At 38.8% G+C, this 24,303-nt stretch overlaps 2 protein-coding genes across 6 annotated transcripts; one reads left to right on the top strand and one right to left on the bottom strand.

Annotated features, from left to right (window-relative positions):
• Window positions 1-1,923: 1,923 nt before the first annotated feature.
• Window positions 1,924-8,565, bottom strand: gdf6a (growth differentiation factor 6a). The gene is made up of 2 exons (XM_027024275.3): window positions 7,801-8,565; window positions 1,924-4,417 (listed from the first exon to the last, which is right to left on the bottom strand). Exons 1-2 carry the CDS (start codon window positions 8,420-8,422, stop codon window positions 3,528-3,530), a joined length of 1,512 nt encoding a protein of 503 aa, XP_026880076.3. The 5' UTR covers window positions 8,423-8,565; the 3' UTR covers window positions 1,924-3,527.
• Window positions 8,566-10,010: 1,445 nt separating this feature from the next.
• On the top strand, window positions 10,011-23,988 carry sybu (syntabulin (syntaxin-interacting)). 5 transcript variants are annotated; one of them, XM_081697034.1, is made up of 9 exons: window positions 10,011-10,447; window positions 15,327-15,385; window positions 15,534-15,714; window positions 16,005-16,205; window positions 16,957-16,974; window positions 17,146-17,221; window positions 17,571-17,720; window positions 21,944-22,099; window positions 22,189-23,988. In XM_081697034.1, exons 2-9 carry the CDS (start codon window positions 15,362-15,364, stop codon window positions 23,348-23,350), a joined length of 1,968 nt encoding a protein of 655 aa, XP_081553160.1. In that variant the 5' UTR covers window positions 10,011-10,447; window positions 15,327-15,361; the 3' UTR covers window positions 23,351-23,988. The 5 variants fall into 5 exon arrangements, with proteins under 5 accessions (XP_081553160.1, XP_081553161.1, XP_035386727.1 ...); XM_081697035.1 differs by lacking the exon at window positions 17,571-17,720; XM_035530834.2 differs by lacking the exon at window positions 16,957-16,974 and having other exon boundaries at window positions 10,012-10,447.
• The last annotated feature ends 315 nt before the right edge of the window (window positions 23,989-24,303 follow it).

Raw genomic sequence — 24,303 nt, forward strand, 5'->3', positions numbered from 1 at the left:
ATTACAGTGATTTGTCCAAATTACACTGATTTGTACATTTGTCCAAAGCATAAACTATTTCACCAATTCACCCACATAATATAACTGTTTTTCCAGACTGAATCTAGTTCTGAACAAAACTGCTGTTACTGATAGGTTTGAACTGCAGACCTGGACCTGAACCTAGTGCATCTAAACTAAATATTCTGATGAGGACCCCACTGCTGCTAGTGAAATAGAATGTTTATATAAGATAAAGTGTGTGTGTGTGTGTGTGTGTGTGTGTGTGTGTGTGTGTGTGTGTGTGTGTGTGTGTGTGTGTGTGTGTGTGTGTGTCTGTGTGTGTGTGTGTGTGTGTCTGTGTGTGTGTGCGCGTACACTGAAATTTAGTAAAAACTTCCCGGAGTCTGCATTCTGAGCCTGACTGTGAGTGTTAACAGTATCAGATTGGGCTGAAGCATCATCTCCACAGGATTCAAATAGCCAGCATGATAGCTCAGCACACAGATGGGATGTGTCAAAGACATTTAGGAAAACCATTCTCTAAATCTGCACTAAAAATGATCTGTTCTTCTGCCAGGCATCTGGTTGTAACTTTTCAAGACACAGCATTTAAATAAACAGTGATGTCTCAAGATATATTCCTAGCCAAAGGAAGATTGCTCTCCATAGACTGGGGAAGTGCCATCTACTCATAAATGCACAGAACCCTGGAATGCACTGAGGAATTGGGAATGGTAAACTCCACAGTCCTTTTTTCTAAACACACTTGGGATCTACTGCATTCCTGTCTCAATACACTCTTCAGCAAGCCCAGACGCTATTTGGTGTATCTTAATCAAATCAAAGATACAGACTTAGAAATGCAGGGTCTGTTGCAACCATGGTGTTTTTGTCCTTTTTCTGTAAACACAAGTTTTATTGGCAGACACAGGCATCTCTGAATTAATATTTCTGTACAATGCTTCATACCCTGTCTACAATCAATCTAAAAGGCAACAAAGCCATGATGTGTCTTCAGAGAAAAAAAATGGAAAGGACACTATTTTTCCCTTTGAAAATGGGTTGATTGCACGCCTGGGTTATAGCATTTGTGAACTGAGCCCTATATAGCTATCTGTTTAGTCTATTTTGAAATTAACATGTTTCTAATTGGTGATAAGTCGAGGCATCTTGGCTAAATCCCATCTGACACTCCTGATGCCATCACAGCCCTTATCCTGATGGAAATTACCACCGTAGCTGTCATGTGCTGGGACAGTTAAAAGCAATGTTTAGCATTTTTTCCTTCTCTGATGCATGTAGAGTGACATGATACTGTACCGGAGTCTGGACAGCATATACTATTTCAAAGCAATTTTCTAATTGTTTCCAGGCCAAGGCCAATCACCTATATGGAAGCAATCCCTGTTTTTAAACCTTTTGATCTAAAGATTTGGAAACATTACAGTGTTAAGCAAACTTGACCCAGGGATGGCTAATTCATTGGTAAGCTGTCTGTTGATCATACACTGGCTCCCAGTGTAGACAGGCTCTGGATTTCTCTCTTATGGCCATGAGTTTAAATGCTGGGAGGTCAGAGCACAAGGTGCACATTCACTCAAGAGCATGAAGAAAATGAATAGCCTACAGAACCTATCAACCTGAGCTGATTATTTGACCATACATATATTGGGAAATGAAAGACTGTAATGTGTCATGTGGTTCACATTAAAAATCAGTTTAAAACATTCTAAGATTTAAACATTTGAAGTACAAATTGTCATTACATATATGTAGATCTAAAGTGAGTTTTTAATCAGAAAAAAATGTTCTAATTATCAGCTCACTAGCTGATCAAAACAACCACAAGAGCATTTTACATTTGTCAGGTGTGTAATGATTTTGTGAGGAAAAACTTCAGTTGACCTTGGATTTCGTGAGCCAGTAGGAACACACAGATAATGTATTTTTCATTTTATTAGTACAGTAATAGTGTGCATTATTATCCATTGATATATTGTATATAGAATTGGGAAAAACTCAAAATGCACCTCAAAACTTAAATCCTATGCAATAACGAGGTAGACACTGATATTGGTATTTCCACCCTCAGCAAGTATTGAATACATTTTAAATTAATTTTTATCAATGTAAGAAACACACGATTATGTTGAACCTCTGTACATCACAAATAATAAAATAATAGAATAAAAATTATACCGATTTGAGTGCATTTAAAATGTATATTTACAAAGAAATGTGGCTGCTCATTTCTCAATTCCTTGCACTTTTAGAGTTTTAACTATACAAATATTTACAGCTCAAATAATGAACAACAGTGCATTCGAAGCTAATGTGCATTTAAATATAATCTCGCTTACGAGTCTTTTTTCCTCAACAGTCGATAGGTCGGGAAAAGCCTCCTGACTACATGAACTTGGACAGTCAATTGCTGTGAAGTGCATTTTGTGAAGATTTAGCGACGATGTATATTCTTTTTTCATCTTAGTCTTTTTGCTCATATACGCCTCTTCAGAGTCCAACTTAAGTTTCTGTGGACCTTTTTAGCAGGCACTGTGACTCATAAGTCAAATGTCCAGGCACTGTGATATAAAATTCACTCAAGTGTATTTTCCATAATCAGTCGCTGGTACATTGTCCTTTTAAAGAAACTCTCAGACTCTCAGACTCTCTCTCTCTCTCTCTCTCTCTCTCTCTCTCTCTCTCTCTCTCTCTCTCTATCTATCTAGCTCTCTCTCTTTCGATCGAGTTGGGACAGAGGTTCTCACAAACAGACAAATAAGGAGTTCAGTATAGACACAAAAATGTTGCTTTTCAGACGTCATTCTGTGTTTGGTAATTAAAATTGGTAAATTACATTCACCGTTACAGGAAAAATGTCTTGATAACGCATTGCTGACCATGATAAAGCGCTACCTAGAACTGGTCAAAGAGACGCACTACCAGATAACTACGCCCTTTAACATAGCAGGGAGGCGCAACCAATGAGCAAGAGTCATCCGTTTTCTGTCTTGCGTTTGAACAGGTGCCCATCGCCCCATTCTTTTGAGTCTACATAGATAATGGTGTAACAAAATCCTCAGTCAATCCTGTCGAGACGGTTACGCACAAAATCTAGCTTTTGTTATGTTACTAGCCTAGAGACAAGAAATTCCCAATTTAAGATGTTTTGCGCGTTAGGATACGTGGATAATGTAAAATTGTTTAGGTATAGACCAAGCTATGAGAGAGATAACAATATTAGCCTATTAAAAACGGAATGTCTTAAAAACCATCCATTTGATTACTGAAAACGGGCTACTTGCATAAATATGGTTGTTGCTATCTGTTCATAGTTTAGAGCTTATACTGACATCATGAGCATGACTACAATTTATCGTACAAGATTATTAACAGTTATTTTTTGTTTCTGAATTAACATCGTTGTGATGGTTTGAAATGTCTGTCGTTTTACAGAAAATTTAACTGACTTCATTTTGGACACAAATTCGAGTTATTCGGGTAGCTTCTCTTAAAGTTACTATATTTTTGCTTTAAAAGGGTCGCTACCTACAGCCACATTGTTCTACTACCATGTCTTCATATTGTTTGTAAACAACATTATTACCGGAGTCGATATAAAGTATACTAATTGGACTTAATTTTGTGGGGACGCAACAGCTGGGTGGTGTACTGTTTGGATCCATAGAATTCATAAGAGTTTGAATGATGGCATGGTTTGTTGGCTCCAGGTGCGATCTTAATGGAAAATCACATACACCCTCGCAGTGGTAGGCTTCATAATCCAGAGGAGCAATGATCCAGTCGTCCCATCCAAGCTCCTTGAAATTTACATGCAACGCCTTTTTGCTGCATCTAGATTTTGACTTTTTGCCGTGTCTTTTCCCATGACGGTTATTTAGCGTCGTTCTCCGTCTGCGTCTTGTTTTAAACTGAAGACCAATGTCTTCTTTGGACCTATGAGAGCCCCGAGACTTTATCTTTTCTTTCATCTCATTGAACAAATTCTCCCTCTTCCGGGACCGCGTATAAACCACTAATATTGACTTTTCTTGTTGTGATCGACCGTGCCTGTCAAACCCCAGTTGTTTTAAGTCGCTTTCCGTGTCTTTCTGACCAAGGACTACCTTGAGCTCGAGACAAAGCTGGCTCCCTTGAGCTGAATGTTGTCTGTTTTCAAACACTTCCCCAACGTCCAAAACCTCCCATCCTGATTTTTGGGAATCCTGAAGATCAAGGCTCCTGGAATCCAGGGCCCTGCCTGATCGACAATGGAACAACTGAATGTTACAGAGACCTGTCGGAGACGGAAGGAAACCCTCCGGTACTTTTCGAAATATCCTTAATTCTGCTCCGACCAGCTCTTCTTTGTCTGAGAGAGTTGAAACATCAAACAGATATTTTTGTCTTCGCAAAGGGGAGTGCAGGAGATCGTCTGCAAGATAAAAAGAAATAACTGCAGTCAGATTCAGTTAGTGTGTACAGTGTTGTGGGAGAGCGGGCACATTTTCTCAAACAGGCCGGATTGCTGGCTTTATTCATTGTATTCGTTGAGTGCCAAGTCAAACAATAAGCGGTACAAACAAGAAGTGACATGACATCAACAAGAACATGATTTGTAATAATAATAATAATAACGATATTAATAATAATAATAATTTGTTGTTGTTGTTGCTTATTATTGTTATTGTTAAATTATTAAACACATGCGTTTACATGTAGCGTTGTGCTTCGGCCTGTTTTATTGGTAAAACTAAAATCACTAACCGTGTCATGATGCGTTTAAACTACTGGGACTAGAGAGAATGTCAGGTGATTATTTGGAACAAACATGCATTAATATTATGCTCGTTCGTCCTACCTAAATATAAAACAACCCATAACTGACAATGTTCGTCAACAAAAGAGATTCTCTTTAGTTTTATATTCAGTGTTTAAACTGACAACAGCATTTGTGTGTATAATACTCGTTTGGATAAATCTTCCAGTCTTATACACATAGCCTTTTTTGTTTCTGTTTAACAGGCAGTGGTTAAGGGAAATAAAAAGCGAAACTATGCTTATAATTGCTTTTCCTTTGATGGCACAAACAAAATGGGGTTGCATGTGTCAGTTGATGGAGATTCTGGTCATGACAACAAGAGAAATAGCCTTCTATAAACAATGCGGAACAAAGAACAATTCAAGCATTCCTTCGCCGTCAGGCCTGATAGTACATTACCAGAATCATACCCAAAATACGTTTGATCGCTCTGGAGCTAAACACCAAACAAAGTTTATAAGAATATGCATGAAACATCTATATTATTTCAATGATATTTTAGACTAAGGAGGGACAGACTATGCATATGTAACATTTTCAGTAAACGCGTTTAATGAAATACTAGCCGACGTTTAATTATTCCAGCAGGTAAGAGTCTAGCCTAATATTTCAGGGTTAGATAAATTGATAAAATAGTTATTTTAGACCAATACATTCTAAGACTAAACTGAGGCTTTGTTCGTTTGTTTCATTTAACAAATAATCATATAACAAAGACTATGAAATAATGTAGTCTAATATATATTATATAAAGCCTATGCTTTGTCTTTTCTGAACGGGCATTACTCAAATATTTAATGCAGAGGGAAGCCTTGTGTTTATCACTGTTGCTATGCACGTATGGCTTGCATTAAAGTTTAAGACTTAAAATTGAATACAAGGTCAACAAATAATTAACAGTTCTGACTGAAGCCCTTCACCCGACTAAAATGCTCCCATGTTTATATTTCATCCTCTCTGCCAACGATAACATTTTTGTTTCAAAAATGCTTTGCCTGATTATACTCACTATAAAAGTTATTGCAATCACATTTGCACGGGCCTATAACAAGAGTCGTCTAGAACAGGAACAGACAGATAAAAAGAATAACCTAGTGCTACCGAAAGTAATTCACAAATCTATCCAGACACAATTATTTTACTGTCTTATTTAAGTGATTATGCATTCGTTTCCAAATATACTTTGCAGAAAGAGCGAGCAAGGGAGCGAGCGACAGAAAGAGAGAGAGAGAGAGAGAGAGAGAGAGAGAGAGAGAGAGAGAGAGAGAGAGAGAGAGAGAAAGAAACTTTTCGCAGTGTGGCTACAGGGGCCAGCATGCACCATCTGCGTTTTAATGAGTTACTTCAGGTGCCAAAAGTAATTTTCATACATTCCGTTTGTTCTTGTCTGATCCTGCGACCATAACGACGCAAAATTTTGGAAAATGTCTTATCTACACGGAGGAAATTATTTCCTGTTATATAAAAAGATTAGTAGCTTTTCATAATTAAAAGTCATTTGTGTGGAAATGATTCTGATAGTATTCAGCAATGGATGACGCGTATAGCATATAACCAAGAAACCATAGCATGTTTAACAATGTGCCTGTGACTTTTATATTAGTTATTTTGTTCGTAGACGTGTTTAATAAACTCTTAAAGGTAACTGTTAAAAAATTCAATCCACGGTATTTTCAAGGATCTTCCACGGATTTCTTTAAAAAGACTGCTTGTCACAATTAGTAAAGTTGACGTGAAAGATCTGGTATCTGAAAATAAATATTAAATAGTCGTGATGGTCACTGACAAAATCTAAACTAAGAACGAGAAACGTCTTCGCAAATGTCAAAAAGCAGCCCCCATGCAGGTAAGAGAAAATAAAACTGTAACCACTTCTCTGGGAAGGAGCTATACAATTTTCTCCCTTTTTGGTGATATGCCATAAGCTGAACTAGTTCCTTATGGGGGACAGACAGTGTTTGATATGTTATGACATGAACACTCAATTAGATCACTGAGTTCAAATACTCCAATCAGTAGTTTGATGCTAAGCAACCCTCAGAGGGTCCAGCGAAGGGTCATAGGCGATGACACATCAAATCAAAATCAGAAAAAGTAAAGCTTTTTTCATCAAATCAGTTCGCGGTTCTCACCAATGAGCCTGTCTAAAAGTCTAAATGAGCGTTTATTTACAAATAAAAATAAGGTATAGTTTAGCATCTCTGTTAATGTGCGTTAAGCCTCGCTGTTAGTCTCTAAACAATACAACACATTCATCAAATCTTTGATTGCTTAAACACAAACTAAATTACATATTTACTCAGAACCACATCATAAAATCATTATATCTGAATAAATAATACGTATGCTGATACAAGTTGTTTCTTTATTAGACTTAAATATAAGCATTATATTGGTCGATAAAACCGCTGAACTGACATAAATGAAGGCTTATTTAATAGTTGATATTTCTACACTTCGTCTCTATGGTTAGAAGGGCAAATTCATTTAAGTATCATGAAGAAAACTAAGCATCGAATCTCAAATAAAATGTAAGCTACACAAATAGGAAAGTTGCCGAAAACAGGTTTCATTGCTTGCACACGAGGATGTTGGGTGAATGATTTATTGCCTTCATTTAGAAAAAAAACGCCCCAATTAGTGTTTTATGATGCATTACCTTGGGGTTAATGTAAAGCCATTATAAATATATTCTTCTGAAATATAAAGTGGAGCTACAGTTAAGATTGAATTTCTGTCCACGCATAGAGAATATGCTAATGTATATGCTTATTGCGTTACATGCTTATTACGTTACAAATTAACAGTTTTCCCATCTCTGTCAATTTCTTTGTTTCAAGGCTTGGTTTGTGACTTTTTCCCGTAATTCATTATTTGCGCAAAATCTTGAGAATGTTTAGAACCTATGGGGAAATGCGCTCTATGACATCCACACTGCAGTACAATCAACATGTGCACTACGGCTCACTGTAAATGCAGAAAGTAATCAGACAAACCTTTTCCCCTGTCTACAAAGCTTGTTATGGTATTCGCAGACTTTGACGATCGGAAAAAACTTGCATTTAAACCCAGTTTTTCAGCAGCAGAGTATGTCCTGTATATGGATATCATGTAATCGTGCGGTACAACAGAGTTCTTAAAATCATCCTGACGATTTAGACCTGGGGATGATGCAAAAACCTCTTTAAGAAATTTGGGTGACCTTTGTCCATCATGTAGGTTTTTGGTCCCCTTGTTCCTCTTCGCCCCGGAGGAGGATATAATTGCAGCTGACTGGCAAAATGGTAAATTCCAAAGGAAAACAAATAGCGTATAAAACGCTACTGCTCGCAAGGCATCCATGGTGGTAATGTCCCAGAAGTATACCGAAGTCCTCTCCACAGTGAAGCCGGTGTTGGATAGCTTAACTCGAAGGCAGTCGAGAAGCGTATGAGAACTGTTACGTCCCACCAGTAAAGTGCGCTCACGCTCTAGACACAGAAGTGCGGAGCACGCAGAAACAGCTGACACGCCCACTCGTCGGACGCTCCTGTACTTACTGAACTTCTCCCTACTTCTTTCTATCTCGCCAGTGGAACCGAAAAAGACGCAGTCGACGCATGAAGGAAGAGTAGACATCAGTCCTGCGCCAGAAAAGCGAAGCGTAAGCGTAAGCTCGACAAAAATATACGCAGTGTGAAGTGTGAAGCCTTAGTCCTTCACACAGGCATGCGTGAGACTCATCCACATACAAAAGAAGCGAGCTGCAGTTATTGTGTATGGCAGAGTGAGAGAGTGAAAGGGGAAATAAAGTTCATTCATCCTGTTTAAAGAGACCTAGAAAAACTATATTTCTTGATGTTACTGTATGGATTATCTAGTTGGTTTGTTTGTTTTGTTTTGTTTGTTTGTTTGTTTGTTTGTTTGTTTGTTTAATATGTACCTATAGCTATCCAAGGCTATATATTATAAGATATTGTATAATTTTAGAGGTGGAGTAAAAATCTAGTTATATGTCACATCGAGCGGATCTGATTTCTATTTCAAATGAATTGTTAAAGTTTTATTAGAATACAGATAATATACAAAACGAGTACGCTGCACAAGGTTGTTTTTTGGAGCTACACTGCCCCCTATCTGTTGTGTATTGGCACGACTAAATATACCAAAGATGCAGAAAACGAAGAATTAGTCTCCCTTAGCAGGCTAAATTAAGAGAACATTCATAGGAGAGTCTTCACTGTTTGCCTTAACCTATTTGTTCATAAATGGAAGTCCATAACACCTCACAGTTTAGTGTTTTCTTGCAGTAGGCCTAAATACCTACTCTAACTGCTCTTCGAATAAGAACGTAATAAATAAAATGCAAAGCTTGTGAGCTAAGGCATCTTTGTTTGTTGAAAAAGTATTCTCTTTTTTTGTCTGTCTTTAAATGGATTTCATATTTGATACAGACTGGCATGCTTTGATATGTCTGTAAAACGTTAACCAAGTTTTTACATTTAAATTAAAAAAAAAAAAATTAAAAAAAACGTTTTTCAATAATAACAACAATCAGACAATACGCTGGTTGTTGTTGGGTTTGGCTTGATTTGATCCCTTGTTAAATTAAATTACAATAGTCCTTTTTTCAACACCAGCGAGGAAGCTGAAATTTCCATGAACACGTCTGTGGGCATTCTGGAAAGTGGCAGGATAACATGACTGATAGCTACATGTGCAAAGAACAGAAACCAAAAGAACATCGTGTGCTCTTTTGTAAACTAACCCTGCTTAGTAGGCTACAGTTCTCTGTGTGCTGTGTCTCCCTCTGTCTGTCATTCTTGTTTCGCCCAACACCCCTAGCACCCAAAGGTTCATCATTTTTACTGGTGGTTTTCTACCAGCAGAGGGTAGTGTTTATCTTTATTTTGGTGTATAAATGTGTACACTGGACTCTTATTATTAAAATCCGTTACAAGGACTTTAAAAATGTAACACAACCCCAGTTTTCTAACAATTACCCAGTTTTCTAGTAGTATTTTATACACTATCCGCATTATATGTAGTTTAAAATGACCCTTAATTAATAAGTTGTAAATCAGCACAGCACAGCAAAATAACCAAATCTAAAATAGTCTGTTTTACGCATTTGCTTAACAGCCAAGTAACTCGTTTTGTGCGCGTAGGCCATTGCCAGTCTAGCAAATGCCTAATATAAACGCTCAGGCATTGACTCCATTCGACGCATTGTCTCTCGCGATTCAGCACCATGGAGAGCCGACGCCACGGTCAGCCGCGACCTATTCTCATCGTTCTAATTTTATATTAGCGACGTCTCTACATAGACTGCGCATAAACCCAAGATGTAACAGGAGCCTTTCTGAAATCGGTAACCTACTGGTGAAGTAGGAGTTAACGCTTGCTGTATTACATAACACATTTGGGACATTAGTCATATTTACGTCGGACTAGCGTAGCTGTGAGTCTCGGTCTATTCATGTGCTGTGTGATTTGACCAATAATAGCAAAAGTGACCATCCCGTTGACCAATGTAAGAAATGTAAGAGACAACACGGTCAAACTAAAACACGGGAAGAACGCTGGGCGCACATACTGCTGTTCCAAAATCCTCTTTGCATCGTCTCTCTCAAGTCTCACTAGAAGAGACCCGCTTCTCATAAGGCAAGTGTCTTTTACTTACTGCGTCACACCATTTAAGGCTGTTTGAGCCTGAAGAGTATGAATTCAGTATTAGCGCACGCTTTTCTCTTTGAAACTTGGGGTTTGATGTCTTGAAACCGGAAGCAACAGAATGACAACAAAAACAAAAGAAAAGCTCACAGGATATAAAAAGATTGTCATTAAATATCGTATTTTTCATATTTTCTGAGTTATTCACCACATTGTGTGTAATTTCGGCTTGGTGGTAAACAGTTTTAGGTAGGTCAGCTTTGAAGATTCAGCACCAACGGTCGTGGATAGCATACGTTTCAATGCCAAGAGACAGTAATTAAATTCTAATCAAAATGTCAACATTGTTACAGTATTCGAAGACTGAATTTCCTAAACATTTCTACATGAATGTCAACAAACCCCCTTTTCTTGTTGTATTGTTGGGTGTGCTAAACCCACTCATAATAAAGAGGCATTTAAAGGTCGATTTTACAAATGTGCTTGTGTTAATCAGCAATCGAAGCCTAAAGTAAACACTGGACGGATGAACACTGAATGTTTGTAAAGGCACTCGACATTCTCGTATCCGTAGGGGAATAGTTACCAAATAACCCAAGAGCCTATAATCCGTTATTGTTGCGTTATATCTTTTGAATGAACAAAGTCTTCTAAATGAAAAAAAAACAACAAAAAAAACCCCACTATGCTTGTTGATTCTTAGTTCCTTCGTTATTCGGTTTGTTTGTTCTAAGTGGAGAAATGTGCATTAAATTCGATTGTTACCTTGCGATCAACTCTTTGAAATACAAAAGTGAAAGTGTTTGTACGCAAGTCTTTGTATGTACTGTATACAGAGCCATGAGTCATAGGGGGGAAAAAGTGGCCTTTAACTCTTAAGATGTGATTGCACAGCCAAAAAGTCAAACAATATTGAATCAAACAGCGAAACGCAGGTAAGAGGGAGTGTTCTCTTCAGTCATTGATGCAAGTCAGTAGCAGTCGTCTATTCGGCTTTGAGTTTGGTTTCTTATCCATGACACGTGACCGATATGTTATAACACAAGGTCTAAAAATAACTGACTTTGATGGACTGGCTGGGATGGATCTCAAGGGGGCGTAGAAGAGGTGCTGCATTCACTGACTGTAATGTTTTTTTTCTCAGCAAATAATCTAAGACAAGATGAGATTCTTCATTCTATTTGTATTCGAGAGATATGGGGGGAATTACAATGTAGGGTTGATTCCTTCATTCACAATGAAGCAAGCAAGTACACCAGCCTTATATAACCCATACTTTTAACCATTGTAGTATTGCTGAGAACCATTAATTATGAACCACAAAATTATGAACACAATCAGACAAATTATACAAGATATTGGTTTGCCTGCTTAAAATCGCATAGCAATATGAGCATGATTCCGCAAATTGACAGAAAGGAGCTTGTATAACCTTCCTATGTTTGTACTAAAGATTATAATAGTTGTGATACCCTTCTGTCACTTAGAGAATTTACATAGTCATCCATCTTTGTAAAATCTGAATGGCAGCAGCCCAGAACAAGATTACAATTAGATAATTGGGGTCATCAAGTCTTCAAAAGTACAATCAGGTGCCACCACAATGCTAATGAGCTATGTCGAAAGAAATCTCTGCTACGAAAACCAAACCAAACCAAATAAACAAACAAAAAATGTAAGTGCCTGGCCTTTGCTGAATGCACTGGGATTATCCTCAGAATCATATTCAGATTAAACAAAATAGATGGATTTGGTGTTAAAATGGGTTTGGTCTAAAAAAGAGGGATTGTTGCACAAAATACCCAAATCCCCTCAGTGTAGTACGGTTTGGACCTTTGGCTGTTTTCCTCCAGTGGCATCTTGGCCTCCTTTAACGTCCAAGAGATTTTGCATTAAAGTCAACATAGAATATATATATTTATCTTGCATATATATATTTTTCTCTATGCACTCCTGTTTCTTTTCCTCAGTTTGGACAGAGCACTCTCCACCATTTCACTACGAGTTATACTGTGTATGACTATGTATGTGACGAATAAACCGAACTTGAACTTGAACTTGAACCCATGAAAAGCTGCAGGCTCTGATATCATACCAGGATTCATACTCCAGGAATGCACGGAAGAGTTGAAGAGCAAAGACAAGTCATAGTATCTGCGTACCTCAAATCCATCATGATCATATCACTGCAGAAGAAATCCCCTGAAACAACACTCAATGACTATCACCTCATAACACTCACTCCTATCATAATGAAGTGCTTTGAAAGATTGGTCAAGGAACACATAACTTCAAGACTACCTGCAATGTTTGATCCGCTCCAGTTTGCATACTGCTCCACAGATGACACCATAACAACAGCACTTCAACTATGCTTGACCCACCTAGAGAACAAGAACAGCCAAGTATGGATGCTCTTCACTGACTTCAGCTCTGCCTTCAATACAGTCATCCCCAAACCCTTGTTGAAGAAACGAAGCTCATTAGGCATCAATACACCACTATGCATCTGGATCCTGGATTTCCTCACTGACAGAACTCAGGTAGTACAGATGGGAACTAACACCTCAGGAATCATCAGCATAAGCACAGGTGTCCCACAGGGATATGTCTTGAACCCCTTGCTGTTCCCTCTGCTGACACATAACTGTGAAGCCAAATTCAGCTCAAACAACATAATCAAATTGACACAACAGTGGTGGGCCTCATCAGCAATGACAACGACTCAGCCTACAGAGAGGAAGTAAGCCAGCTCTTCAGCTGGTGAGAAATTAACAACCTTCCATTGAACATAAATAAAACAAAAGAAATGCTTCAGGAAGAGACATGCGGAACATACTCCACTCATAGTCCATGGCAGCACAATATAATTTGGAAACAGCACTAAGCTCCTAGCGGTTCACATCACAAACAACCTGTCTTGGAGCACCAGTATCACTTCACATGTCAAGAAGGCATAACAACATCACCTTATGTTCAGGATGAAAAGGGCAAACCTCCCATCTCCCATTCTCTCATCCTTCTACTGAGGCACTATAGAGAGCAGCTTAACCAGCAGCATCTCTGTCTGGTCTGTCTGGCATGGCAACTGCTCATTCGTAGACCAGAAGTACCCCCAGAGAGCAGTAAAGACAGCAGAGAGAATCACCAGAAACTCACAGATGTCCCTGAAGGATTCTTACCTGTCACACTGTCATGACAGAGCCACCAATATAGTCAAAGGCCCTGCCCACTCTGCCAACAGACTGGCAAATGCTTCTGTACTAAAGAAGAGCTTCCACCATACTAAACAAGAGCTTCTACCCAAAAGCCATTAGAATTCGAAATTCCCTTAAATAAGAAACACTTAACTCACTGACTAACCATAAACAGAATAAAAAACATACACACAAACAGTACTACTGCTGGGCCTGTGCAATATCACCACAACTGTGAATATGTGAATATGTGAATTACTGTGTATAAATACTGCAACTGTGTAGAAATCCCTCCAACAGAATGCAATATATATTTAAATAGAATACACATACACTTATACTCCAGTATTCAGTATCTGTATTCCTCAGACATCAGCATCTATATTTATAAAGCGTACAATATATGTTTAGATTTTCTCTGTACTACTGTTCCCTAGATCCCTTATTTTATTTCATCATAGTATAAGAGAAAGTATGTTGGTGGCACTGTTAGTCGACTACTGCATTGTCCATGTGCACTTGTCTAGGTCCTTGTCTTACATCTTATGCTATGTTTAATGCTATCGTAATGCACAGTGGAGCCCACAAAACCCAGTTTTATTTGGCTGTGTGATCCAGGTACACTGTGAATGACAATAAAGTTCACTTTGACTTTAGCTGCCTCAGCCAAGAATGTAAAACTGGGTTGTGGTGGGATCTTTTAGCAGGACAACGATCAAAGTCATCTCCAGACCGAGGCCCAGCACTAAAAATAGAGATTCAGTATGGAGTAATAATTTCAGATGTCTTACTGTGTGTTATCCTAGGTGTCACTTATTATAGGAAACCAAACCTGGCAAAGGAAGGTCACACAGAGTATTAAATTAAATGGTGTCAAATTAAATGGAGACATTTTTATAAATAAAAAATTATTTTGAACATTTTTTTTTTTCTGAGATGTGGTATCGCAGTACATTTATAAAATGTTTTTATATTGCTGAGCATATAAATAAATAAACAATAAAGGGAAATATATCTAACATTGTGCCACAGTAAAATATACTAAACTGCATCAATCTTGTGTAGAGCTTTATTGTATGGTATTGTTATTGTTTTGATGTACTAACTTGCAGAATGTCTGAATAAAGACACGCACAGCAGTATGCTTCAGATACAACTGTAAGCTGTACTACGTTTCAGCTAAGGCCAAAACCCCAGAATGCCACTGAGGGAAAGTGAATGGGAGAAACCATTCCATCTCTCTTAATGGAGTGACAGGAACAAACATGATAATTATCACTAATAAAGCTATTGAACCATATGGAGAAAACTAAAATTAAATGGAGGAGAATATTCACTCTTGTAAGTAAAGGAAAGGTCTAAACGAACATTTCAAATTCATCGGCCAGTTTCAAAATTTAAGTAACTATGTTTAAAAGCTTGAAAACTTTTGATTACATGCTTACATGACAACTGAAGACACTGAAATCTAAGGTTCTGGCTGCTAACAAGATAAAAGGTCAGATGTTATCAGCCACAGCCAAAATGTAACCAGTTATGTTGAATTCCTGTGAAGTGTTTGGTGCCTGTACAGTACCATTAGCGTAACAGATTTCATGCTGTGGGGTTGTTGGTTAAGGAGTTTACCACATTCTGATGCACAAGCACTTAACCTATTCTTTCCTCCCTGGCAGACCTACTGAGACCGTAAGTGTTTTCTGACTCAAGTATGGGACCATTCCAGGAATACGAGGTACTTTCCCATTTTATTCACCACAATGAATACAAAGAGATTGTCCAGTTGTCTACCCATGAGCTACGGTTGCTGTTACACATATGCAACTTTAAAACAGAGTAATTAGAAGCCTCAGTAAGGTTTGAAACCTTAGCATCCATTACAGGTGAAGAAGGCATCAGGGAAGGGCAGCACTCGCAGTCGCATCCCCCGCCCTGTCCTTCAGCCTTTCAATTCTAAAGGGTCACCAATTTCTGAGCTGCCCTTTTCTGAGGAGGAGAGTAAATGCCATGACATCAGTACAGAACACTCGAAGAGAACTATCAGTCCTAACAGCTTTTCATCAGGTATCATGCTTAAACACAGTATGCAGTTGTGTGTTCATTATGTTTCTTAAAAGATCCCGACCTACTATTTTCATTTAAAAAATAAGCTTAAGCAGCTACAGGAGCTAACAATATGAAGACATCTATAATAATTGCAAAGGAATCTCGAGAGCTCTTGAGAGCATCATTGTTCAGCATAAAAATAGATGGAAAAAAGAAGAGATGTGTCATATGTCAGGAAGAGCATTATGCTATAACCTTTGCTACAGTAGTTGCAGGCATTGTTTACTGGTGCCTCTGTGGGCTTCTAGATGACACTGGATGCCCAAGCAGTCAGTGTGCATCCCCAGTCAAGATGGCCTCTGGCTGGGAGAACAGCCCTGAAGGTTCACCCCCAGCAAGGGATCGCAAGGCTAAGGTCAAGAGGGTCCGAGTTAGTATGATGGCTGAGTGGACTCCCCCCACACAGAAGCATAAGAGAGAGCAGCAGCATCACTCTGCATCGCACAGAGGTGAGAGAAAATAACAGCTGAGTGAGAGCAGATTTCATCACTGGACACTTTCATGCAATAAGAACGTGGCAGGCTTGGTGAAGGCTTTTCATTTTTGTAGCTGTAACTAAGAAAAATTCATAAACTATCTTGATAATCTATCACAGTACAGTATGTTTTTAAAGGTTTTGATCATTGTGCTTTGTCCATAACAGGAAAGTGCAAATGTGAAAACCAGTGTGCTTCTCCAAATTCTCACTGCTGAATGGATTTTTAAATAACTGAGCATTTGTAAGAGATTGATTTGCAGTAACATTTCCTATAGCAGACATAAACTTTAATGTCCATGAAATCATCCTTATATATATGATTCCCCTAAAAATATAGACAAAAATATGTAAAAGTCCAACAAAATGATGTTTTCTTTTAAAATCTAACTGTCCTCCACCATGCATTATTACCTCGTAAATTATTTCTTTAATGTGAAACCACTTTTGTTTGTACCAAGACAAAATTTGTAGACATGGAGAGGCAGGTGTTGCTTTCTTAATTATTTTTCCTCAGGGAGTGTGGTGATTGGTGTGTCAGTTGGAAATCAGATGGCCAATCAATGTAATTAGAAGCAGTTAACTTGTCTCATTGGCTGAATGAGCCAACCAACAGTTAAACAGTTGACTTTGCCCACAACACTAAGGAACTGCTTGTTTTAGCACTTGTTTGGTTATTTTGTCACAAGTTTAAGGTGTGTTTGTTATTATGGTTTTGTCCAAAGGAAAGAGTTATTTCTCAGGTATGTATGTAAATGAGCTCATTCACACAGAAAAATCTTTTTTATAATATATTCTTATGATGAGATATATATCAATATGGAATTTTCCTATGGTGGAAACTGACACATTTTATTAGCTTTTTAGAGATCCTGTAGCTCCTGAAGGGTAATGTGCCAGCTCTTATGCCTTAGGAAGTGAGGCAGACTTCAAGACCCATGAGATTCTGGCCAACAGCTCCACCGTGAAGAAGAGTTGCTCGGCCCGCAGGTAAGACCCTTTAGAAGGTTAAGCTATTTATTACTTGTTGATGTGTGGTGTATGTCCTATTGAAAGTTTCCTTCAGTTCTTGTTTTCTTCTGCTTCCCTGTTCTCTGAAGTGGGCCATCATGAAACTGCTATCAGCCTTCTGTGAATTAATACATGCAAAACATGACCTAATACGTGACCTTATTAGTTATAAATTAATGTGACCAAATTAAGTGTTTGCAATTTTATTCAATGACTGGCTTAGAATAATGATACTGAATGCTCCTACATTTTCAAAGGACCATTTCTATGATCATAGTAACTTAAGAGGCATTAAGCACTACTTCTCTTTATGTTCTCTGCTCTGTAGTCATGTGCCCCACATCAGGAAGCAGCCTGTGTTTAAGCCTCCAGGAAGCTCCATTGCCCCACGCACAGCAGAACTATATACTCCCTACAGGACACCCCCCAAAACTCCCTTGTGTTCAACCATCAGCAGCAACTCTAGCCCCACCAGCAGGTATGAGACAGGGCCACATAGGCTGCCCATGGTTGAGAAATGGGAACAAGTGTAGAGTAATTTTCATTGAGTGTAGCTCAGGCTCTGTGCCAAGACACTGCTTTATTTATTTATTTTTTTCCCCAAATTTACATAAAAGACTGGATTACATTAGTCATGGTTGGACTCTGCTTTGCATTGATGATGTCTGCCCTCATTGTGCCCACATTACTGCAGACTGTTGATGTGAGATTGTAGAGGTTTATTCATTTTGTTCGAGAGTGTGGGCCGGTGTATATTTATTTTATGTACTTGGTGAAAAATGTCTCCTTTTAATTAATTATTTTGCTGATGATTTTAGGCTGTTTCCCTGCATGAAAGGAGCATCTGTGTCTGTCTCCAAAAATAAAGGGTGAATATTCCAGGATGAATATTGAATACCATGACAGTGTAGCACCAGGCATTTTTTCTTTTGCCTTATTTGATCAATTTGTTTTTGGTTTTTTTAATCAGTGATCATGATGTCATTGAGCATATATGATGTACATCTGGGGGATTATTTTGCACTGGCTTTATGCACATTCCTATTGTGGTGATTGGTGCTACCTCACTGGGTGTCTACAGCATCCTTGTTTATTTTTCTTCTACCATGCTATTTTTGGCTGTGATGCAAAACCAATTTCAAAGCTCCATCAGCAGCTTGCCAGTTATATTGTGCTCCTGTCCCAGCATTGCTGTCAATCAACATGGGCCCTGCTCTACATTTTAAAAGCTTATTCAAATAAAATCTATATTTATTTATATAGCGCTTTATACAACAGATGTTGTCACAAAGCAGCTTTACAAATGTCCAAGTCCAAGCCCCCAGTGAGCAAGCTAGGGGTGACAGTGGTAAGCAAAAACTCCCTAGAGCAGGAGGAAGAAACCTTGAGAGGAACCAAGACTCAAAGGTGGGGCACATCCTCCTCTGGCCAACAACGGTCACCACAATAATAACAATTCTAAGAGAAAAAATAAATGACTAATAATAAAATGAAAAAATAAGCAATTAATGTATAGACGTCTAGAAAATTGGACCTAGTCCCGATCGTGTGCATGTGTCCAAAATGCATCCTGCATTAGAAGGTCCATTAAGGGCAATGAAGTATTTGGCTAGGGTGGAGGTGTGGTGGGCTACAGCAGGAGACATCATGGGTGTGTTGGCAGTAGACATGGCCGCTGAGAGGGGTTGAGGCTCAGTAATGGGACATCAGAGGTAGATTTACCTCAGCACAAAGAGAGACTAGCTTATTAGGCATGTCCAGGTATGAGGGTGTGTAAATTGGGGAACCATAATGTGCAAAGATGGACTCTGGCAGATCTAGCTATGGCAGCACAGCTAAAAGGACAAAGCCAGAAGAAAGCACAGGCATAAGGGCACCCTGGGACAGCAGCACTCCACTGCTCTCAGTCAACAACCCTGAATGACGAGAGGTAAAGTGGCCGCATCGTAACATTCCAGTTTACCATAACTCGGTGCCCATGGACCCCCAAATCTACACCTTTACTTAAGATGGGGAAGTAGTTAATAAAATGCCTGACTGTACAGATCTGGTTTCAGCCTAGCCTTAAATAGTGAGACTGTGAGTCCTGAACATTTACAGGAAGGTTATTCTATAGTGTGGGAGCTTTATAGGAAAAGGCTCTGCCTCTTGCAGTAGATTTTCTTATTGTTGGTACTAGTAAAGAGCCTGCACCTTTTGATCTAAGCAGCCATGTGGATCGTAATGCACAAAGAGTTCTCTAATGTACTGTGGGAAAAGACCATTCGGTGCTTAGAAGGTTATTAGAAGTATTTTATAATCAATAAGAAATTTTACTGGGAGCCAATGTAAAGTAGCTAAGAGGATTGATGTGATCAAATTTTCTAGTTCTAGTTAGAACTCTGGCTGCTGCATTTTGAACTAGCTAGAGCTTGTTTAGGCACTTAATGGTACAGCCAGATAGTGAGGCATTATGTATTCCAATCTTGAAGTAATAAATGCTTGGACCATCTTTTCTGCATCGTGTGAGGAGAGCATGTTCCTAAGGTGAAGAAAGGCAGTCCTAGAAATATTATTTACATGAGCTTCGAATGAGAGACTGGGATCCAAAATGACTAACAATTAAAGATGTTGGAGAGCTGTAACTGGGAAACCATTGAGGGTCATTGAGTGAGTAATTGGAGAGTGAGGACCTAGCTATCTCTGAGCCCAATTATAAGCACCTTTCTTTTTTTTTTTTTTTTTTTTTTTTTTTTTTTTTGTCAGGATTAAGTGCGAGAAGGTTCCTCAACATCCAGTGTCTGAGGTCCTTTATGCATCTGTCAATAACACTAAGATGAAATGTCCTCTGGTTTGGCTGAGAAATGTACCTGAGTATCATCAGCATAGTAGTTTAATGTCATCATATATGTATTATATATAAGGAAAAAAAGCAAAGGCCCCAGAACACATCCTTGTGGGACACCATCACTAAAACTAGATAAGATTTAAACCAGGAAATGGCTATTTCCCTAATCCCAACAACATTTGAGTCTAAAATGTGATGTGTGCTGTTGAATGCAAAGAGCAAAGAGACATGACCCTGGTCAGAAACCAACAACAGGTCATTAACTACTTTAATTGGTTCGGTTTCTGTAGTGTGATTAGGCTTAAACCCTGACTAAATGACTTCATGTATTTTGGTTCAGATTTGGATACGAGCTCAGCTGCTGAGCTGCAGCTTTTTGTAGGATCTTGGAAATAAAAGGAAGGTTTGAGATGGGTTGAGGTTAGGGTTTTGTTTTGGGGTTTTTTTTTATTTATTTTTTTTTATATGTGGTCTGATTACTGATAATTTTGAATGATTTAGGATCATAGCCAAGGTTCAAAGAGGAGTTTATTAAACTTCATAAAGGTTCAATTACTTCAGGTAGGATTTCCTTAAGAAAATGGGTGGTCAGTGAATCTAGTAAGCAAGTGGAGGTTTTGAGTGTGAGATCAGAGATGTAAGTTCTGGCTCTTGGATAGGTGTAAAGGATTCTAGAGTCATTTTTGGCTTGGTCGTTCTGATGTCCAAGTGCCCAATGTCATGTTAATACTCTTAATATTATCTCTAATGTGCTTACTTTTCTCATTAAAGGAATTCATGAACTCATTACTACTGTGTGATGTCATCTGAGCAATGGTGTCAGTTTTATTCCTAGTTAGATGTGCAATTGTACTAAAAAGAAATCTAGGATCATTTGTTATTTTCTGTTAGGGTAGAAGGAGAAGCTGTTTGAGCAGTAATAAGTGCTTTTCTATACTTGAGAAGGCTCTCCTACCATGCAAGCTGGAAGACTACAAGCTTAGTGTGGTGCCATTTACGTTCTGTTTTCGAGTGTTTTGCTTTAAATTGTGAATGTGATCATTACACCAAGGTACTAAAATATAAATATATATATATATATAATCAATGAGTGGGCAGCGGAATACTGATCCTAAGCATTCAGTTATTTGATCAAATTCCATGGAGTTTGAGGGTATCCTAGTCACAAAGGTCTGGGAGATTCACAATAAATTTAGGTGCAGTGGCTGACATGATCATGCATCTGGTACGATGGTGAGGCGAGGTTACTATACTGTGGCTCATATGTAGTTTAAATGAAATTAGGGAATGGTCTGAGATGACATTCGACTGGGGTTGTATAACCATGTTCTCTATGTCTACACTGTATGTCCGTGCCAGGTCATGCATATGTCCAACAGAGTGTGTGGGTTCTCTTTTATACACTGGGTGAAACCAATTGATTCTAATATAGAACTAAAGGCTGATCTCGGAGGGTCTTGGGCACTGTCAAAGTGAATAGTACAAAGAGGCATTATTATTGGTGGTTTTAATATAGTGACTCGACTAGAGGGGAAATCTGCAAATTCATTAATAAATTGAGTAGGGTCCTGATGGCCTGTAGATGCCATTAGTGGAAGAGGCTGGGTGGGCTTCTTATTGCTGGCTACATCATTTATGCTGGTAAAAATAATTTATTCAGCCCTATTTTTCTCCTGTTGTATCCACTCAAATGTCCTTTGAGAACAAAAGGCCCAAACTGATTCCCCCTCAAGCAAGATGCACTCTGGATATTATTTATTGTTTTTCTTCCAGATTTCCCAGCAAAGTTGTCATTTCAATTGCTTTCACCTCTGCATTATCCACATAGCATTATGAAAAATTATGCATTTCGACTTGACCTGAATTTGTTACAGAAGAACTACTTCTGGGTGTTACCGATCATGCGGAGACAATCATGGCATCAATCCCCCCAACCCAGAGCAATACCTAACCCCTCTACAACAAAAAGAAGTCACCATTCGGCACCTGAAGACTAAACTTAAGGAGTCTGAGCAAACGCTTCATGCCCGGTAAGCATGTTTTCCTGTTTCTTGCACACCATTTCCATTGAGTACAAAGGCTAATAAAGGGAATGGTGTGAATGTTCCTCATCTTCCAGTGACTCTGAAATCCAAGAATTGAATTCCCAGCTGGGACGGATGCGTGAGGACTGGATTGAGGAGGAATGCCATCGTGTGGAAGCACAGCTGGCTCTCAAGGAGGCACGCAAAGAGATAAAACAGCTACGACAAGTTGTAGAGACTATGAAGAACAGTCTGATGGAGAAGGACAAGGGCATCCAAAAGTATTTCATTGATATCAACATCCAGAACAGGAAATTGGAGTCCTTGCTGCATAGCATGGAGCTAGCCCAAAGTGGTGCCAGTTTGCATGATGAGCCCACTCTTGACTTCATTGCTCACTCTCCTGAAAGGCCCCATGCAGACAAACTGGAGGAGGAGCTTCAGGTGGATGATGAGGTGCTGGAAGAGATGGTTGACAGTGGGCTGCCAGTAAATGATGAGATGGCAAACCAAATGGACAACCTGGAACAGGCCCTATTGTCCACAGTAGTCGACTCTGGCCAAGACTGCAGTACCAAGCTCATGAACCAGCCAAAACAATCTACCATTGTACAGGGTGCCTCAAAGGACACAGAGAAGAGCACAAAAGATGAAATCTCTAGAGAGGCATCTGCTGAAGAGCAACATGAGGAGAAGGCAGTGCAGACTGAGGAGGTCTTATCTAGCCCTGACCTCCAGGCCCTGCTCTTGCAGCTGCTAAAGTTCCAGAACAATGGGCTCTCCAGCCTGATGACCCCTTCTACCAAAATCCTCCAGAGGTTACCCAAAGCACAGAAAACCAACATGCCCCAAGAAAAAACAGTTTTTCCAGTCCCCAGCTCAGAAAATGGGGTTGGCCAAATTCTGAATGATTCAACTCCAGACAAGTTGGTGATTTCTCAAGACCCAGGTGGTTCAAATCAAAGTTACTTGAAGGCTGAAATGGATCCAGTGTTCATGGAAGAGCTAGACTTTGATGCAAAGGATGCTTCCAGCAGTGCTAATATGGCTGTGGTGGCGAAAAACCACTGGAGCAACAATTTCTTGGTTGATTTGGTTGCTGTAGCAGCACCTGTTCTTCCCACTGTGGCCTGGCTGTACTCACAGCATGGTGTTGTTGGTGGGGCACCAGTCTACAATATTGTGGCATTGATTCGTGGGTGTTGCATTATGGGATTGCACTCTCTTCGTCATGTCACACATGGGCCTCACATGTAATGGTCCTTCACATATGTAATAAACACTTAGACATTAAAGTACTTTGGTTTTGTACACTTTGTATATATTTTTTCTTTTAGTTCCCACACCTGCTTTGCACCGTGTATATTTGCCATACTTTTTGGGCAAAATGGTAAACTTGAAGGAATTTGTTTTTGTTTTTGTTGTAAGTTTGTTGTACTGCTCTTTGCTATGACTTGATCATCTGGGTAGTTGGTCATGTTCCTACTGTATTTATCAAGTTTGTATTCCTGAATAACTAAAAGCCAAAGTTTGGTCAGTATTTGTGTTCAGTGAAGATGGATTCTTCTCTTGAGTTATAGCATTTTACGTTTCTCTCAGTGAACTTGCCTAATTGCTAAAGATGGTCATTGCTATAGTACAAATATTATATGCCTGAGCTACATGCAATATTTGTATCAGATGTCATATTTATTATTAAAGCATGGTAACCCAATTCATGCTTGAAATTTTATTTTTTTAAATTGTGGTAGGAATGGCTTTAGTCTGCTAAGTCATTATTTAAATCATGTGTTGCTTCAGGTAAAGAAAGAAATTAGTGACCTGTGATCTAAAGTAAGCCCTTTCATGTGTGAAATATGGCTGAAAAATAAATTAAAAAAAAGCTTTTGAAATGACTGACATTAGAACTGCTTCATTTATTCTCATTTCACATGAACACCTAAATTTCATGTAGAGGGTATGGAAAGTCAGTTGTATGTGCACCATCAAAGGTAATCTGATACAGGAGTAACACAAATATACCAAATGTTTTGGAGCTCTTGCTTTTGTAAAAGGGGTAAAACTATTATGACATTGTATAGCTTATACTTGCAGCAAATGAGGCCATCAGATCAGTACAAATTAGCTCAAATAATAGTTTACATTATGGATACAATTTGGCATTTATACCACAAACTGTTTTTACTGGTAGCCTGTTTGGATAGCTGCAA

Source organism: Electrophorus electricus, chromosome 14 (assembly GCF_041902795.1).
Source record: "Electrophorus electricus isolate QZ-2024a chromosome 14, ASM4190279v1, whole genome shotgun sequence".
Taxonomy (NCBI): domain Eukaryota; kingdom Metazoa; phylum Chordata; class Actinopteri; order Gymnotiformes; family Gymnotidae; genus Electrophorus; species Electrophorus electricus.